This window comes from Neovison vison, chromosome 1, assembly GCF_020171115.1.
Source record: "Neovison vison isolate M4711 chromosome 1, ASM_NN_V1, whole genome shotgun sequence".
NCBI classification, from domain to species: Eukaryota; Metazoa; Chordata; class Mammalia; order Carnivora; family Mustelidae; genus Neogale; species Neogale vison.
The window spans coordinates 138,114,611-138,134,583 of NC_058091.1; the positions used below are offsets into that span (position 1 = coordinate 138,114,611).

A 19,973-nucleotide genomic window follows, 5' to 3' on the forward strand; every position below is an offset into this window, starting at 1 on the left:
GCAAAATGGGAATGTGGTTACATTATACGAGATCTTTGGGGAGGAAGGCACACTGCCACAGTGGTACACAACTTTTTTTGATGGCTCCTTCGGAGAGGCGTTGCATCTTAATTTTTGAGGACTATAGCAGAGGGGAGGAAGCAGGGTCCAGGATGGTATTCACAGCTGTCTTGAGGGCTAAAGGGGCTACCTACCTTCTCTTTTCTCCAGGTCAGACCAGCCTTTCTATCCTTGGTTTTCCAGTGGAGTCCATGTAAACGTGGCTGAGTTCTGCTGAGCAAGCGATTTGTTTGCCAAGATTGTTGATCAGGCTAGTTGGGAAGAAATATGAAACCATGGCATTCTTCCGCACCGAGGAGGGGAAGGATGGATTCCTTTTAATCGCTCTGTGACCTTCATCAGTTTTTCAGATTCCAAGACATTTTGCTCAGAGGGCTGGCCCGGCGCGAGGCTTTGCCCTCCCTGACAATAAAGCAGGCTCCCTCTTCCCCGCCGCTGGCTGCTGGCCCTGAGTCAGTGGTATTCCGCACAATCGTCTCTGGCCTTCTCCTTAATTTCTAGAGATTCTGAAATCCATTTAGTGAAGGTAGATGGGGTGGTGGAGACTGTTAGTCGGGACCGTCCTGTTTTGTTTGCTGGTGAGCAACCTTTGCTGGCTGCCGAGGCATCAGTGTTCTGAGATCACTCAAGTCCTAAAGAGGAACATTGTGTGGCGGAGGAAGTCGGGAAGGGGTTATTTCCATGAACAGTAAAGAGTTCAGGGTGCTGACCATTTCTCAGGGGCTGAGTAGCAGGGGTGGTGGATTTCTTACCGGAGACGCCGTGTCTTCTGTTGGGGCCTGGAAATTGACACTTCTTCCTGTAATTTACATGGATGGTGTCCCGGCTCCCCTCTCCAGCCTCCCACCTCTCACGAAGTCCCCCTTTATTAATTTTCACAGTGTGCGTGTCCCCCAGGCAAGATGACTCTGCCTTCAGCATTCGGTGTCTGTTAGGATTTGTGGATGTTTCGCATGATGAGGAGAGCACAGACTTCTGTGTTCAGAGGGTGGCGTGTGACCTTCTTAAAGCCACTTTTTAACTTGTTTCCACTTCTGAACTTGATGGGTAGAAGTCAGGAACTTTTAAAGTCATCCTAGCTGTTTGTTCGTTGGAGCTAGAGTCCCAAAGCCCTCACTGCGTTCCATTTGGGTATTTGTGTTCTGTTTTAAGCCTGGGTGTAGATAAGAATCCTGGGCAAAATTTTAAGGGGAGAGTTCCAGCTGTTGATTGAAAGCTAGTTTCTTCTGTTGCTACAGGCGGATCAGCAATTGTTGGAAGCAAACGTGGTTGTCACTGCTGAGTCTGTTGTGTTAGGGCTGGTGGCCAGAACACGTGCCCTCACTTTGGGGAGTTTCCCAGATGTGGGGTCAGATAGGCACAGACTGCACCTGCCCCTAGGCCCATGCCAGGGAGCTGCGATGGGGGAGGGATGCTGTGCGAAAGATCGGCCAGTGAGGGGGGTCATCCTCCCTCCCTCCCTGTTCTTAGAAGACCTTCACAGGCCTGAAGGTTTCCAGCTCTTGGCATCACTCACTCGCTCCCAGTTCCAGAAATCCTAACTGTTGAGTTCACTTTGCATTGACCCCCTGCCCCAAGATTCTTGTTCTCCACCCGCTTGCCTTCTCCGTGTAGGAAAGCAGATGGGAAATCAGTTGCTTTCATGCTTCAACCTTGTGGAGTTTACCCAACGGCCTGATGTTCGGGGTCTAAGTTTTTGTCACTGAAGCCGAGTCGTAACCTAATAGCGGTTCGGCGAGACCGACTTAACGGTGCTTCTGCGTACATGATCTTAGACCCTTCAGGGCCATCACGGTTGTTGTGGCGGGAGACTTCATCCTGCCTGTACAGATAGGCAGACGGTCTCAGAGCAAAAAAGCACGTGCCAGCTGAGCTGACACCTCAGTCTAGACTTTCAGATTCCGTGGAGGGTCTTTTTCCAGTGATTCAGATTTGCACGTGTAAAAAGGAGTAACAGGCCCAGGATGGGGCACCGTCCCATGGAGACAGCTCCTTACTCCATAAGGAGTTAGGGACTGCCTTTGAATTTGGCCTCCAGCTTGGCGGGCTGTTCCCCATGCCCTCTTGTACCCCTGGTAGTGCCAGAGATGGCTTTCGCTCAACGTCTTAAAATTTTACCGTGATTTTAATTACCTTTCCTTTAGAACAAGTGATACTCATTTTCTGCCATATTCTACAGATAAGCCATTGACGGCATGAATGTGGATTACTGTAAAGAATATAGCACACGGAAAGGCTGGCTATGGCCAGTAATCTTAGGGCACGCGGCAGACGAAGTTGGGGAACTCCTGTTGTCAGCGCTTTGCTGGTAAATTACAAAGGCCAACCCTGAAAAGACCAAGAAAGAGATCCCTCCTTTTGGTGTGTCCTCGCTGTCCCACAGCCTTTCAGGGCACTTTGTGTTTACCTGCGGGGGTAACACGAGCTTGTGGATGAGTTCAGAGCTCTGTTCTGTTTGGGTCAGGAGCATTGGTGCCTGGTACATCCAGGGGTACGCGAACGACGCGGGGCCTTTGCAGCTGCATTTTTCTGCGACTCTCCCGTGTCAGCGGTTGGAGCTTTCCCTTAACTCAGGATATCCGCAAACAACTATTCCCTACCCCCCGCCCCCAGCCCCTACCACTTTGCTCTGAAGTTTTGTTTTAAAATGTCTTTGTATGGTCGTAGGAGCCGACTGCTTTTCATTCTGTTTGCGTAACCTGAAGGATCAATCGTGAAAATGCCAAGGCGGTGGGCCAGCCGGGTTTATTAGGTCAGGCTACAGGATTGGACTCCCCAGCTAAATGACAGCGTGCAGGGAATCCCCGTAGGGTCTTTCCAAAATAGAACGGAGCTATGTTTAGCTTGTTAAGATAAAGAACTGGTCGGGGGAGGGAAGATAATGGGAAGAAGGGCTTGTATGTGTACATGATTATGATTCATGGAGAAGAATCCAATTTTATGGAAACCACAGCCCAAATTAGAGAAAGCAAGCTTTTGGATTAAAATGATTTCTGTTGTGGTTGTAACATACCACAGTTTGATTTTTGTCCAGATGAAAACATTTGGTTTTCACTTCAGTAAATATTGTGGAGACATTGCCAGCTAATTCTGAAAAGTAATGAAATACGGCTTTGGCAAAGCACGCATGCATTCTGTACTCCCGATTCCACTTATCTGATCCAAGTTCAGATTTTTTTCCCGCATTTGCTAATGTACTTGAATAATCAGAAGAGAAAAATCTGCCTGTGATTTTAGGAGAAAACTGTATACGCTAAATACACTTTTATAATTTAATGGGTATAGAAACTCCCTTGCTCCTCCCCAGATACCCCACACATTCCTTAAGTCTTTCCAAACCTTGGCCTTTTCATTGATTACATTGCTAGAGTTACAGTTTGCAAGGGAGACGGGATGTAATTCTGCTTGGTGAGTCAGCCTCACTGTGTTGTTAATTAACATCGCCATGGCGCTTGAGGGGGGGGTGGCGCAGGGACCACCCTGAAAACACCAGGGAAGACCTCCGAATGGGGAGCAGCTGAGCCCCCTGGGAGACCCCTTGTTTTCCCTGTCTTTTCTGGTGTGCAGCAGGTGGGTCTTGCTATGGAAAGGGAAGAGCTCTCTGGGGAAGCTTTTTCATGCTGTGAAACCAAACCGCCCCCTGTCCCTCTTCTCCTTGCTCCATTCCAGTTTTCCTCAGCACTAGACCCCCAGCAAGCTTTTCCTGAAGTCTGCCTCCTCGGATGTTTGTAGTAAAGAATTCTCCCTAATAAATTGTCTAGAGATGATGCTTGCTTATGTACCAGGATCTGTAAGTTGCATAGTGTTTTTGATGAAAACTTTAAAAGCATACGTGCCCTTCTCTTTTCAAATACTAAACACTGATTGAGCTTTCTGGGGACTGTGCATCCGTAATGACTGTGTAACACACCCATTCACCCCTTTTTAAAATCCTGAGGAATGTGGGGTCGTTTTCACTAGCGAGAAATAACCCAGATTGCCTTAGGGTTTATAAAATGCCTTTCCTTTACCTTTTCTTATGTCTAGCAGATTCCTCTTGCTCTCTGCTAATCTGTAAATTAGATAATCAAGCTTGAATCTAGGCTAAGAAGAAATGAATGTGCTCTGCATGAATGCCTTTAACTAGTTGTGGTTCCTTATAGGCTCTATGCTTACTTTCATCTATTTGAAGTTGTTCCCTCATTATTCTCCAGGTATTAGTATATAACAGTGCTCCTCTGTCACTGATTATTTTTAGTGTGGCCTGAAATAATGGGATGATTTTACTGGTTTTATCTCCATGAGAATGAAAGCTCCTTCCACTCTTGGCCAGCTCTTGGTTTGTCTTTTTTTTTTTTTTTTTTTTAAATATTATTTATTTATTTGACAGAGAGAGAGAGAGAGATCACAAGTAGGCAGAGAGGCAGGCAGAGGGGGAGGGGGAAGCAGGCTTCCCGCTAAGCAGAAAGCCTGATGTGGAGTTTGATCCCAGGACCGTGAGATCATGACCTGAACCGAAGGTGGAGGCTTAACCCACTGAGCCACCCAGGCGCCGTTGGTTTGTCTTGATCTGAATGCCGGCTTTGCAAATGAGACAGGCCAGCAACAGGGGCTTCACGGATCACATACAGTAGACACTGGTGATAGGGTACCAGGCTCTGTGGGATTTAACGTTTCCTGCTGGCTTCAGATGGACTCTAAAGTTAGTGAAATGGGAGGGCATGAGAAAATTCTGGAGGTCTGTTCTTCCGAGGCAGAAGCTCACAGTTCACAAGGTTGGTGGTGGCTTCCTGAACACAGGCTAAAGGACATACCCAGGAGGAGCTGGGTTGTTTGTCACGAGTGGCACCTGCCAGAGGGGAGAACTGGTATGAAAAAGGTGAGGATGCTTTGATGATGATTTTACCTTTGGGTCCAGCAGGGTCCTGATGAGAAGCATAGGCACCTGTTAGTGTGAGGGTGCTCTGTGCTTATGCCCTGCCCCCTAAACTGAGGGCACAGCACCTCCCCCCACCCCCTCTGCAGAGCCAACTCCCCCAGGACTTGGTGGCAGAGTTTCATGTTGAGAATGCCTCTCGGGAACACCCCGTCTCCTGCTCTTCACATCTTACCTGTTCCTTGCGTTAGCCTCTGACTTTCTCTAGAGGTTAGAGCAGTTTGTTTGTATTTGCGGAGAAGCTGCTAGAACGGATACATACAAAAGATTGGTTATTTGCTGCTATTGTGGAAGAAATTACCCTGTGTGCTTTCTTTAAGGGATATTAATGCTTGGATGCATCTAGACATCTCCATTTTATCGTTCTCTGGAACATAACGTTTACCCTGTTCTCAGAATCCTCAGTATAAGATACAGGATAGTTGCTTCATGCTGCTTAGCCAACCTTTGAGTCCTAAAAAAAATCCTCAACAGATGCTGTTAAATGGAAATAAACTCTTTGTTTTCCATATGTTGCACCTGGATCTTTTAGCAGATCCTCTTTGAAACCTTGACCATTTTTACAGTCTGACTCCCTCTCCCCCACCTTAAAAAAAAAAAAAAAAGACTCCCCAATGGTCCTTGGTTGCAGAATTTGTTCCATTGGGTGCTGAGAGGAATCCCGGGAAGGCTGGAAGGTTGGAGGGGCTGGGCTGAACCCCCTACCGGCACATCCCTTCCCCTGCTGCCCCCTGGTGGGCGGCGGCGTCCATGGGCTGCTGCGGACTCCACGCATGCGCATAATCATGCACACACGCATGCGCACACTCACGCACACGCACCTGGTCTGTGCTCGTGCGCGTATCCAAGATGGAGCCTGGGGAGGCTCTTTGGAAGAAATCCCGCTTGGCTCATTTCCTCTGGGAGGCACTTGAGATGCCTCCCTCATTCCTGGTTATTTCATAGAAGAGAGAAATCGAATGACCGAGCCCCCCCAGTTCCAAGCTTGGAGGTTCCTTGCTCGGTCTGTCCGACAGCACATGACATGTCTTCTGCGCTGTTCTGTGAGGGGATGAGTGGGACCTCGTGGTGAGATAAAGGTCTGTGTCTGTCCGTCTGTCTCATGAGTGCAAAATACAGTTTGTCTTGCTTTTTGTAAAGTACTTCTGCGGTAAGATTCGGGAAGGAAAGGTCCAGCAGGACTGGTCACTGGACTGCGGACAGCGGCACCCGTAGCCACCTGTGAACGGAGAATCCTAACTGCGCGCTCCGGGTTGGAACCGGGACGGGTGCCGTCCCCTCCTCCTAGTCACTCTCGCGCTAATTCTTCTCTTTTTTTTTTTTTTTTTAAAGATTTTATTTATTTATTTGACAGACAGAGATCACAAGTAGGCAGAGAGAGAGAGGAGCAGAGAGCCCGATGCGGGGCTCGATCCCAGGACCCTGGAACCATGACCTGAGCCGAAGGCAGAGGCTTTAACCCACTGAGCCACCCAGGCGCCCCTCGCGCTAATTCTGAAACCACTTCAGAACAGATCTATAGATAAGTCGTTCCAGGGGAAGTTCGGCTAGCTGTTTCCTCTTTTCCTTTTTTTCTTCATCGGTAGCTCCTGGTTTATAAGAACCTTCCTTCCATCGGAAACCTGCTTCTACCTGGCAATGATCAAAGGGGCGGAAACAAGCAAGCTTAATGGCTTTTCGGACCATGGCCCAGTCTGTTCTGCCGTGTACATCCTTTGGAGTTTCATTTCTACCCAGTGGTGTGACCCACATAACTTTTGGGGTTTTTAAAATGTAATGGAAGGAAGAAAGAACAGAATAGGAGAAGAAGGGGCCTTGGAGGTGTCTGTGGTCCTTCCATTTCTGCAAGATTGGTATTGGGCTTAATACCACTTCCCCCAGTGTTGCCCATTCATTCCGTGTCCTTGTTGGATCATGTGGCTGGCAGCCGGACAGGGATGGTTTTAACCTTTCGTGGCTGAAGTTCAAAATCTCCATCAGGAGGGAGAGTGGATTGGTCACTTGTGTCAATGCTGATACACTGAAGCGTTAAGCTCATTCTCGGGAAAGGCAAGAGAAGGAATGAATTTCACATTTAATAGTTCTTCTGCTACTTGGTAGTAGTTCTCTCCCCAAATACTTCATGGTTAAGAGGATTGAAGTTAGGGTGCCTGTGTGGCTCAGTCGGTTGGGCGCCTGCCTTTGGCTCAGGTCGTGGTCCCAGGGTCCTGGGTTTGAGCTCTGCGTCAGGCTCTCTGCTTGGCGGTGAGCCTGCTTCTCCCTCTCACCCCACTTGTGTTCTTTCTCTCACTCTCTCTGTCAAATAAATATTTAAAAAGGAAAAAGAAACAAAGATTGACTTTGTTGCTGGAAATTAATTTGGGAGATTTTCTTTGGATGTTAAGCAGCCTCTGGTCTTAATCAGTGAGTTGAGGGATCTCTAAATTGTCATTGTGTGATAAAGAACTGAGTTGTGCTTCTTTGTAAATGGAGCTTATCTTCTGGTGTTAGTTTTATCTTCAGTTCAGAAATGAGAACATTGAGGGGCACAAGCAGAAGGTTAAAGCATAAAAGGAGTGAGGGATACAGGGTTTGCTCTTGGGAGGTTTTTGTTCTGTTTCTTTAAATCCAGCTCCAGCACTTGTAGCTTCGTGTTGTGCCGGGATTTATTTCAGTAATTTTTACCTGCTACTAACCTGGTCATAATATCAGAGCCGCTTCCAAATACATTGTGATTCGGGGGAATCCTTGTCTGTTATTCCCCTCGTAGTGAATACAAGACCATTACCTTATATGGGAATACGTCAAAGCGTTTTTATCGCTTGGTTTGTCTTTTGTTTTATTTTTATTGTTTAACTTTTTAAAAAAGATTGATTTATTTATTTGACAGAGAGAGAGAGTGCGTGTACGTGTGTGAGAGAGATTACAAGTAGGTAGAGAGGCAGGCAGAGAGGGGGGGAAGCAGGCTTCCTGCCGAGCAGAGAGCCGGATGCAGGATTCGCTCCCAGGACTCTGAGATCATGACCTGAGCTGTGTCTTTCTTTTTAAAATTCATTTGTTTAAATTCGTGTTAGTAAGTTAAATGCATAACCCAGAATAGTCTCTTCTCTTCCTTGACATTGTAAGTAGGTGTTTCAATTTTACTGCCCGCCCCAGCTCAGTTCAGTTCTTTGTGGTCGTCATGTCCCTCCTTCCCCAGACCATTCATATGAGATTTAAAATTTTTGATTTGTTGTGTTTGGTGAATGGCATCATCCCTCTACTGGGGGAATTTGCTTGAAATCCATTGAAAGGGCACAGATGGAGTTTTATGTCCTGGGGGATATTTGAAAAATAAAAATGGCAGGGAGATGAACAGCTTTGTTTTATCTGCTCAGGCACCGGGATTTCCCTTCGTCCCTTAATAAGTGTCCCCATTTGTAGTGCCCCTTAAAGGAGGGGCGAGGACCCAGGCCTGTGTTGACGAGCCCTCTTCTTTCAACCCCGCCAGGTTCTCCTGCACTGCCCAACAGCATGGTGTATTTCGGAAGCTCTCAGGATGAGGAGGACGTCGAGGAGGAAGACGATGAGACGGAAGACGTCAAAGCAGCCGCCAACAATGCTTCATCTTCATGCCAGTCAACCCCCAGGAAAGGAAAAACCCACAAGCATGTTCACAATGGGCATGGTAGGTCCACTCTCGATTTGGGGCAGAAAATGCTAGAATGCACAGCTCTGGCTGAGAGAGCTGCAGTAGGTCATCTGTTGAGGTAGAAGAGGACGATGAAGGCTGCAGAGCTGGTTCTGGGCCCTTGTCTAGGTGCTAGGAGCTTGCAGGGCAAAGAGGTGAGTACCGCCCAGTACAGTCAACGTATGTTCTAGAAGAGATTTTGTTAAGACACGGGTGTGGATATTCATTGTGGAGGCGATGGTCAGTCCTGTAAGCACTGTAGATAATGGGATCCGCAAGAGGAAGAGATCCCCTCTACATAGGGATGGCCAAAAAGATCTCGTGAAAAATCTTTTGTGATCAACTTAAAATTACTGTGATTTTAGCAGTCAGAGGTCATGTCGAAAGTAAACTATTGTCGAACATGTGGAATCAAGGAAATGCACCTGTGTTATGAACCAGACGGATTGTTTTTCTCCTCCTTGAAGGTTGTGGTTTGGGAGGAGGACAAGAGTGGTCATCAGTGAGGAATCGACCGAAGTGAGTCAGCCGTGGCTAGAGCAGGGTAGTGACGTAATCGGAGTTGCGCCCTGAAAAGATGAAGCTGGCATCGATGGTGAGGGTTGCTGAAAGGGAAGGGGACCTGAGGAAGGGGACACCTCAGAAGGCTGGGATTGTGGCTGGCTCCTGGCCAGAGGTAACAAAGGCTGGGGAATTCCTCGCTGCACTGCCTCAGGGAGGATGGGGGTTGGGGAGAGAAAGGAGGCAAGAAAAACAGGCAAGGTGAGGTGGGGAGAATCCCTCCGGGAGCTATTATGGCACATTTCCTGTTGTGTCCCTACTGGGACACTAGGCATCCTGTTTCATTCGGGGCTCAGAGACCCTGTGAGGTGGCCAGCCCCTGTCTATTATGGCTTCAGCCAGCACAAAACCTGTGTTGTCAATAAGTGACTGAGGCAAAAGCAGATTTCCCCCTTTCCTCCCGCGTTTGTGTACTGAGCTCCTGTTGTCTTTCTGGACCCTGTGGGCAGTAGAGGCTCAGGTCCAGCGTGGGATGCGTGTGATGGGGCCATGCCTGGCTTTCACCATTGTTGAGCCTTTCTGCCTTGTCACTATCATGGTTATTTGTCCTGCTTCTTGACTAGGACTGTGTTTAGGAGGCATGCAGACACAGTGGAGGCGGAGACCCTCTTTTTAAGAACTTAGAGTTGGGGAGAGGGGCTTAATACTCCCAGTGCAGACTACGGAGTGCTGACTTAATTTTAACCTCAGAGGAACAAGGGCCCCCCCTGCAGCTGTGGTCCTTGGGAAGTCTTGACAGTTGGAAGAGAGCTCCGTGTAGGAGTCGGGATACGGGTGCAGGGATGGAGCTGAACTTGCCATGGACGTTCGTGAACCGTGGCACGTGGCCTGGTGGTGGGATGGTTGTCGCACCTGAGTGTGTGTGGAGGGGGTGGTGTTCTTCGGGGTGACTGGGAGGGACCAAACGGAGGTAGTAACATGGTCTGCTGGGAGGAGGAAGGGTTCCAGTGTGGGGAATAGGAAATAGCTGATGATTTTAGATGTGGAAATGAGATAAAATAGCTCAAGTTCATAAGGATCCCTCTAGCCGCTGAGCTGTCTGAAATGAAAAGACAGATGACGAGCGTCCAAGGAGCCCGGCCAGGAAATTGCTGCCGGGGGGGCCGGACGTGGGAACAGAGCGTGGTCCAGGGGAGCGCTAGGGCGATTTGCTGCAAAGGTGAGGAGCTTTTCACTGCTGCCTGGAGAGCCAGGGCTGGAGGTAATAGAACAGGCATTAGGAAGGGAGGTGATTTGGGGGTAGTTAGGAACTTTATTATCTGCTGAGTTTGCAGGGATGGTGAGAGACACAGCTCCAGAGAACAGACTAGGAATTTATCATCCCGGAGCTGCTGGCTGCAGCAGTCAGAAGGGGTGAGCTTTCTGAGGTAGAATGAAGCCGGGAAGAAGACAGTGGAGATTTGTTTGTTTGTTCCAGTTCTTGAGGAGGTATTTTCTAGTTTTTCTTTTGGTGTAATAGGAGTCGAGAGTAAACGAACGAAACGTGAAGTTAAGCCCCTCTCGGTTGGTCTCTGCATCCATGGGATGGAAATCTGTTTCATTAGGCTAGCGTCACAATGGTTCCTTGATGCCATTTCTCACGGTCCCACTGTGTTGGGTGTGTGAATTCATTAGTCTTTTAGAGTTTCTGGACCCAATTCCAGCCCGGGGGTGAGGGCCCCCTTCCCCCACAGTACCCAGCAATTCTGGGTCACCAGCAGGGCTCCGAGAATTTAACTCCATGCCAGCACTGCCTGCGTGGAGATTGCATTGGATTCCACAGGCTGAGGGCTCCGTCCTGTGAGGCGGCCCCTCATCCCCCCCACCCTCACCTGTTAACATGCGCTTCTGGCCCACCAGCTACACACTAGAGGTTCCAGTACCTTCTCCCTCCGCTTCGATTAATGTGTTAGAGTGGCTCTCCGCACTCAGAGAGACCCTTACCTTCTCTAGTTTGTTAAAGGATACGATAAAGGATAGAGATCCACCATATGGAGAGATATGGAGGGTGAGGTATGGGGAAAGGGTATTGGAGCTCCTGTGCCCCCTCCATGCCTGCCACTCTGCTTCTCCACAGGTCTCCCAGCCCACAAACTCTTAGAACCCTGTCCTGTTGGGTTTTTATGCACGTGTAATTACATAGGCATGACTGACCAAGTCTTTGGCCATTTTATTCCTCCCCAACCCCTCTCACCTTCCCTGGGGCCAGGGGGCGGGGCTGAAAGTTTGAGTCCACTGCTGACATGGTTGGTTCTCCTGGCAACCAGCCCCCATCTTTAGGTACTTTCCAAAGTTCCCCTCACGAAAATAATAAAAAGATCTCTGTATCCCTTTCAGTGCTTTGGAAATTCCAGGGCTTGGGGAGCTGGGAGCCAGGAATCATGAGTGAGGACCAAATACGAATTTTTTGGTTTTTGTTTAAGATTTTATTTATTTATTTGAGAGAGAAGACAGCACGAGTAGGGGAAGGGGGGCCGTGGGAGAGAGTATTCAGGTAGACTCTGATTGGGGAACCCGATGCAGGGCTCCATCTCACAACCTTGAGATCACGACCTGAGCTGAAATCAAGAGTCGGATGCTCAACTGACTGAGCCACCCAGGGGCCCCTCAGATCTGTATCTTAATGACCAAATTGTACTTCTTATAGGTAAGACTATCACGGTCCCATCATGTGGATCTGGTAGATAATCCCATGACTGCTTTTGCATATGTGGTTGGGTCCTGACCTCCTCCCTTGCAGCTTGTTTGAACTTGCTGGTTCACTGTCTCGCTGATGCACCCTCCAGTGTTGAGTTCCCTTCCTTGGTTGTGCATGGGCTTACTCTCTCTCTAATTCTCTGTCCACGCGAGCTGAACAGACAGCTGCTGCCACACTAGAAAGTTCCATGCGGGGTGGGGGTCAGGGTGAGGGAATTGACTGACGTCTCCCCTGTCTGAGGGAAGAGGGTAAGAGTTTTGCATTGACCACGGTCATTGCCATTAGCAGTCACAGAAAATGTGTTTGTGTCTACAGACGCACATACCTGCCCTTCGCATACAGGGAGACTTTTATTTCTTAAAATGTCAGGAGATTTTGCTCTTAAGTAGTTAATGTGTGAGTGAGAATGATACTGCACCAACTGTAAAAGGGTTTTATTTTTATTTTTTAAGTTTTAAAAATTATTTATTTACTTACTTGGCAGAGAGAGAGAGAGAACACACAGCGAGGAGGAGCAGAGAGCCCGACCTGGGGCTCGATCCCAGGACTCTAGGATCATGACCTGATCCAAAGGCAGACCCCCAACCGACTGAGCCACTCAGGCATCCCATAAAAGGGTTTTAAATGCTCACTTTGGGGATTCACTTGTTGAAATATTCTGGGGCTCTTTTTGTGTCATGAATTTTAGGGCTCTTGGATGGGTTGGGGGGGACAGTGTGTGTCATTGGATGTAGCATGGGGTGCCTGACCTGAGAACCCACACTCGCCTCTCAGTGTCCTTGGTTTTTGTGCTCCTGTACACTCCCCTCTCTTCCCCCACAACTGCACTGGCTTCTCGGGGGGAACCCGTGCAAGACAAAGTGGAACACGGAGCATGCCCAAACCCGCTGGGTTTATCAGAGCCCTGACTCTGCCCATACTCAGAAAGACACTTCCCGAGATGAGACTTGTAGAAACCAAAAGTTGCAAGGCCCTGAATTTCCGTGTGCTAATTCTAATAATGCTGGTTCCATTGGGTCTACTTCTGTTTTCTTCTTTATGGGTCCTACATACATCTCCTCTGTCTAAAAATTCTGTTTCCTGTATTGTGTAAGACCGTGTGCTATGATCTACAGTGTATATATTTGCTAACCAGGGAATGAAGTTTCTTTGGGTGGGGGTGCAAGTAAGACAAAGGGTCCCCTACTCTACTCTGATTTCTCCCAAGGTTGTTGACTTAGAGCTTTAGTTAGAGGGAGTTCATCTGTGATTCAGTGTGGCTCCCCAGCCCTTGTCTTTTTGATGATGTCAGTTTTTGAGCTGGGAAGGGATTGGCTGCCGTTTCAAAGGTCTGCCTTTGGGTTCAACCCAGTTGGGTCCCAGAACCCCTATCCTGGTGAGAAGCCATGGGGCTAGGTACCTACCTAAACTCGGGGGAGGGATGAAGCTCAGGTGGTCTATCCTTGTGTGTGGGTGTTGGCCAAACTGCAGTCCCCTCCTGCAGTGCCATGTTGTCTGAGATCCTGGCTGGCTTTATGCTATCGCTCGGTGTATGCTGTTGCCCAACCCTGTCCCAGGCACTGATCTCCCGTGGGCATTTCCTCTGGAATTCCGTTCACCTGCTCTTTATTACTCCTTTAGAAAAGTAGGAATCCAGGGGCACCTGGGTGGCTCAGTGGGTTAAAGCCTCTGCCTTCAGCTCAGGTCATGATCCCAGGGTCCTGGGATCTAGCCCCTCATCGGGCTCTCTGCTCATCAGGGAGCCTGCTTCCCTCTCTCTCTTCTGCCTCTCTGCCTACTTGTGATCCGTCTGTCAAATAAATAAATAAAATCTTTAAAAAAAAGAAAAAAAAAGGAAAAGTAGGAATCCGTTTTATGTCTGAGTTGGTAACGGTGTTGCCATGGGCATGGAGACCTTCCGCGTCCTTCTATATACTAAACAAACACCGTTGTTAGTAAAGTTACTCTACTGTGACGTGTTCAAAAGACCAAACACCTCACCTTAAGGTACCAAATCAACTGCACTAGATTATCGCCTGGAAAATTAGTTTGAGAGTTCTTGGCAAATGTTAGCGCCCATGAGTGTTGGGCAAAGATTTTGTTTGCTTATTCCTGAAAATGTATTATCTGTGGAGGATTTGGAAGGAGGTTCTGGAAATGATTTTGTGGGGGAAGTGCCGAAACCCAGTCTGAGCCTTACAGAGGGCAGGATCTTGCTGTTAACCAGTTACACAATTTTATGGAGTTAATTTCTGTGTCCTACATACAATAAGTTTAACTTGTGAGCAGATGAAAAACGTGTGTGAAACCTTGCGCTCATTGTGGTGGTTTTGGAAGGTAACCCAGATGAATAAGGGATACGGACCTTCCCCCAGGGGCTGATGGTATGGGTCCCTCCCGGAGAAGCGATCAGAAACGGACTTCCAGGCTCTCTCCGCGTGTTTTCATGACACAGGCTTAATGTCTGGTTCAGGTACACCCTTCCCCCATCACTGTGTTTCTCACTCTCCTGTCGTTTGTGGCCCTCTGTCCTGTTACTTCAATAAGCTTTCATCAGACCCAGGTTCAAACATACTTGATAGGAAGTGGGGGCCGCTTGGTACAAGGAGCGAAGGTACTCGAGTGTTCGGACTCTGTGAAAAGTAGTGTTCCGGAGTTTCGTGTGGATGTTCTTTGTGAATTTGTTTTCCCTTTCTGGGCGTCTGGGTACCAAAGCTTTTGTAAGGTCACATAGAAAGAGAATGTGAGCCGAGATGTAGTGTCCAGGAGTCCTGTGATGTAGGGAGCGGGGTGTTCCTTCTCTCCCTGCCCCTCTCCCTTCCTTCCTGAAGCAAAGCACTTAACCTTGACAAGGGTGTTCCGGGGTCACATGTGCATTTTGGGAAGACGACCTAGGATAGCATTCTGAGGGACAGAGTGTGCACAGCTTAGAGGCAAAAATAAAAAGAGACCCTTTAAGAGACCATTGCCCTAGTGGTTACAGAGACTGAGGTTTTCACCGAGGTGCCATCGCACTGAAATGGAAAGGTCACTTGAGGCAGGCCGTTGACCCACGGGGATGGCCTGGGTCAGTGGGAGTGTAGGTGCCATGGGAAATGGGTGCCGGTGTGGTGCTCGGGGCGGTGGGGGGTGGGGGAACCTCCTAGCAAGGGCAGTGAGCCAGTTAGCCCCAGTTCCCACTCTGGAATCAGCCTGCCTTACACTCGCTGCATTTCCTCCACCTTTGACCTTTCATGTTGGTGAAACCAGGCGATGCGGTGTGGGGAGAGCGGAGTGCAGGGGTTCCACCCAGGCTTGGGACTCTGACCCACTGGGCTCTCACGTGTCTGCGCTGGCCACACGGTTGATGGCTGCCTCCTTGGAGCAAGTGTCTTACTTTCTTAGCCTCAGGCTCCTTGCCTGGAAGGTGGGCATTAAGCAAAAGTTCTGGAGGCTCTGTGTTTGCTGAGTATGTAGACATGGTGGTAGAAATCCCTGGGAGAGAGGGTGATTCCTCTAACTTGTCTTGGTAGGTGGTCTCACTCGCCTGCTTTTCTGTGTGAAGGTGTGATTTGAACGCTGTTTCCCACGCGTGCCAGAGTTTTCAGGATGTGTTCGCCTACGTTCTCTCCTGTACGAGAGTCACTGTCAAGGGGTCGGGGTGGATGGTGGTCTTGCTCACAGTGGGGGACATGGCAGATCTGAGCTCTTAATGCCCGTCACGAAGCAGGCAGGTGGCTGCTGAGAGTCGAGGTTTTGGAAATGTTGCCGGCCCTGCGCAGGGTTCTGTGACGGGGAGGGGGTGAACACTTGTGTGCTGCGATGGCGGGGTTCACTCCTGTCCGGATGGCAGCGTCCGCTTGGGTCTGCGCTCGTGCGTGGCCCGCCTGGCCTTCATGTACTTGGTTGCCAAATAACTAAAATGTATAGGACGGCAGTGCTCCTCTGCGAGGCCCGTGGAAGGGAAGGATCTGGAGGCCAGCTCAGAAACCTCCACACTGCTGGCAGCGCTCGTCCGCCTTCAGATGACCCAGAGACAGAGTGCTTTTGTTGAAAGCAGAGAAGTCAGTAGGGCTCGTAATGTAAAAAGAAAAGAAAAACGGGGACGGGGGATCCTCTTTGACAAAGGCCAGTTTTGAACGAGTTGTAGAGGAAGGAGGGACACTTGCGTTACTGGGGTAGGTGACCTGCCTCACGCTGTCCCTTCTGCAGCCTTTCTTCTAGAAAGGAGGCGGTGATAAGGAGAGAGATCACCACCAGCGGTTTATTAAAGCCCGTTCCAGGGATGACTGGGACTTGGGCCCCAGGCAGGAGACCGTGAGGATAGTCCTGCAGGCATGGTTTTCCACGGAGCCCTCGATCCAAGAACGTCATCACCCAGGAGTGGTACAAGTAAAATGTGGTCTTCAAAAATGGAGTAATCAGCGTTGCACAGCTTACCCAGCCATTTCTAGTTAATTGGAATTGTAATACCAGGTTGCCCATCACGTGTTTGTTCTGTGTTTGTTTTTGTTGCGTTTTGTTTTTGTTTTGATTTGGTTTTGGCCCAGTTCCTACAGAGGTCTTTATCAGCATCATAGTCATCAGGAGCTCCGTACCCTGCCTTTTGTAAAGCTGCAGATGAGCTGTGTGTCCTTGGGGAAGGTGTGTAACCTCTCTGATTCTTAATTTCCTCTTCTGCAAAAGGAGCCAGATACAGTAGCTTCGCAGTCGTTGGTTCATTTCTGACCCAGCACAAAGAACAGGTCTCCACACGTGTCTCACGGACAGGAACAGCCACCGCTGGGATTTCTTACGGCGGCAGATAGGCACTGCGGTGTGTGCCAGCCGCAGGACTTTTCCAGGCTCCCCTGTTGAGCCGGGTGAAGATCCCTGACTAAAATTCGGACCTGGATGAGGGCATCCTTATCGTGTGGTCAGGCAGGTCCTGTGAACCACTAATCATTTTCACAGCAGGATGTGGAATGTAGGCTGCTTTCCTGTGGTTCCTAGTGTCAGAGTGGTGCTTCTCCCTGCTTTGTGTGCTGGGGATGTGCAGGTGTGTGGGGCGTCCAGGAACATCTGTATCCTGCCCCAGGACGGTAACCCTCCCTGAAATGCGGGGAAGTTAACGTGCAGAAAACAAAATGTGAAACGTGACCACTTCAGGTATTAGTGTAGCTTGGCCAGTGGCTCAGGGTGTATAGGTAAGGCGTGGCACCTGACCCCATGGAAGGTGGCACCAGGGGAAACATGCCCCCCCGGGCTCGCCCGGCGACACTGGGCTTCCACCAGTGTCCAGGTGGGCCTGTCTGTGACCACACTCCTCTGTGGCCACGCAGTGCTGCCCCCAGCTGTCTCCTGCGAGGGCTTGCTATCCCCAGGCAGGTGTTCCGTTTTGCAGCCATGCCCCTGGACTCTGATGTTCTCATTTCCATTCTGTGGAGCATCCTCATGGAAAGGCATTTGTTTATGAAAATGCAAGGCATTTGTTTATGAAAATGCATCATCTCCGTGACGTGGGCTGTGTCACGTGCATCTGCAGCCCTGGGTCCATGCTTCAGGGTCCCGGTATTGACACCTCCGGCAGCTCCTACCCCACCAGCTCTGCAGATTCCCAGAACACTCATCCATCTCCAGGACCTCCCAGATCCGAACAAGAGGGCCCTTACATAATCCCTGTCTGGAAACAAACCCACACCGTCAGATCCCTGCTCTGGGATACTGATGTTACGTGTTGGTACTTGAAATGGCTTCGTTTTTGAAACGTTCTCATGGTTATTTTTCTTCCAGTGGGATGAGCGTGGCTAGAGGCACGAATTTTTCCTCACTGTTGTTGCTGTGGCCGGGCGTTCCTCCTCCTTTGCAGAGAGGAACGTGGGGTGAGTCCACTGTTTGCATCAGCCCCCATGGTAGCGTTTTCACAGGCTTTTCTGCACTTTAGAGAAACGGGAGGAGCCACATAGAGTGTCCTACCTCTCCGCGCTCATCCTTCCGAAGAGGGACATTTCTCAGAAGACTTTTTAAACAATGTGCCATTGGACTCCCAGCTGGCATGATGTAATTGCTTTTGGAGTCACACTGAGGGCCTGTTGTGCCAGGGCCCACACGCAGTCATTTGGATGAGTTTACCCCAGTCCTTCCGTGGAGGTGCGTCCCGTGTCTGTGCAGGGCGGGAGGGGGGTCTCACTGCGGTGGGGGCAGCCCTGGATGGCCAGGAGAGTCTTCTTTCTTCCTGGGGTGTCCTCTTCACCTTCTTCTCACCTCTGACAGCTTCATATTTTTGTGGGGTTCCCCCCCACCTCTGTTGAGGCAAGTGAGTTTTCCCAATAGTTGGACTCTGGGCTGGGAGCGTGGTTCTGAAGAGCAGTAGTGTGTGCAGTGTTGGGGCCGAGGGTCTATTGGCTCGTTGTCTTCTGCGTCTGTATTTGGGGCCTTCAGTGCTATGGTTTGCAAGCACCACGCTCAAGCCCCTGTCTTCCCCCAGATGGCTGCAGCCTTTTCTTTGTTCTTCTTTTCTTTCTAAAGAAGGAAAGGAATGCTGGGCATCTGGGTGGCTTAGTCCATGAAGTGTCTGCCTTTGGCTCAGGGTGCTGGGATCAAGCCCCATGTCAGGCTCCCTGCTTAGCGGGGAGTGTGCTTTTCCCTCTCTGTGCTCTCTCACGCACTGCTGCTCTCTCTGTGTCAAATAAATAAGTAAAATTAAAAAAAAAAAAAAAAAGAATAGGATGCCCTTTTCAATGATTTTTTTAATGCTTATGTGTGTGTGTGTGAGTGTGAGTGAGAGAGAGAGAGAAAGATACAGAATGCAGTATTCCAGGCAGAACCTTTGGGATCCCCACACATGCTAGGACAGTGGGCTGGGCCATGCTATTTTAGTGTGGGGGGGTTCCTTTTCCTGGTCACGGTAGAGCAGCTCCGCTCCAGGCAGAGGGGCTTACACAGCCGTCAGTAACAGCTGATGGAGACCAGCTTCCGGCTCGGATGCCTTCCTAACCAACGGTCAGTGAGCCAGTTACTTAAACCCCTGGAACCTCCCTGTCTCCATTCATAAACAGCTGATAGCAATAAAACTGTTGTTTTGGGGTCGGAAAGGGGAGATTGTGAAGTGGTCGCTGATGGGTACAGCATTTCATCTTGGGGCGATGCAAACATTTTGAACTTGGCATCGCAGTCATGGGTTGCACAGCTCTGAGTATGCAGAAATCCATGGGATTGGTAGGTCCGCTTCAGATGGGGAAATTACACGATCTGTGAATTGTAGCTTATTAAAGATAAACAAAAATCTGTTAGGACCGAATGAATGACAGATGCCCTTAGCGCAGTGCCTGATGCTTGGTGAGCTCTTAAAACAGTGGGAGCTGGCTGCCGTCCTCTAACTGGCGTCTCACCCAATGGCGCTTATAAAGAATTAGCACACCCTGCAGTTCTGAAAAAAATGAACGTATTCTATTAGATTTTCGGAGTCTTTAATCAGTTTTGTTGTCCAAAATTGGCTGGGATTTGTTTATGTGCTACGCATTGTAAATTGAATTCCTGAGCTCCTCGCCAGACTGCTTGGTATTTAATATTTTCAGTTAATTTCATCTGGCCTGTCTTAAGGGGAACCTTCAGCCCGGAAGAGGGCTGTTCCCAGAGACTGTAAAACGTGCACGTAGGATTTTTGACAGCCCTTTGTTTCCTGGCTGGAGGGTGGGCAGAGAGGTGTTTGTGATACAGGAGCGGTCCACAGGATTTGGAGAATGCTGACAGCGATCCTTCTCAAAATAAAAACATTCCTGTATTTTTATTCTGAAAGTGAGCAGTTCTGGAACTCGTGGGGGAGCCTTCCACGGGCACTTCTGCACATTTCCCACGGGTGTTTCTCCCAGTATGCCGCGAGCACGTGCAGATGCCTTGTGCAGATCCAGAGGTGGGCCGGAAATCTTATTACTTCAGATGGGGCCGGCCTTTTAGAAGTCATCCCCTTGCATATAGAATTTTTTCCGAAACCCCAGACTGCAAAAACATCCTTTGTTCTTCAGTAGTTAATGCACACCCCTTCTGAATATAACCCATCGTTCTGTGCCCTTTGTCTTGTTTCCTTAGAGTGATAAAGCATGAAATCCCTCTCAGCCCACTGCCTACCGTCCCAAGAGGCTGTTTGCCAGATATCCCTCCCCAGGTCCTGCTCT

General features: G+C 49.4%; 1 protein-coding gene across 4 annotated transcripts in view; it reads left to right on the top strand.

Annotated features, from left to right (window-relative positions):
* Positions 1-19,973, top strand: part of JARID2 (jumonji and AT-rich interaction domain containing 2) — a 259,997-nt gene that overhangs the window by 199,623 nt on the left and 40,401 nt on the right. For 3 of the 4 annotated variants that reach the window (XM_044259295.1, XM_044259321.1, XM_044259304.1), the window contains one exon: positions 8,445-8,621. In XM_044259295.1, coding sequence (XP_044115230.1) covers positions 8,445-8,621 — 177 coding nt within the window. Of the gene's footprint in view, positions 1-5,801; positions 6,055-8,444; positions 8,622-19,973 lie in introns of those variants that run through there. The other variant, XM_044259313.1, reaches the window with a different exon arrangement.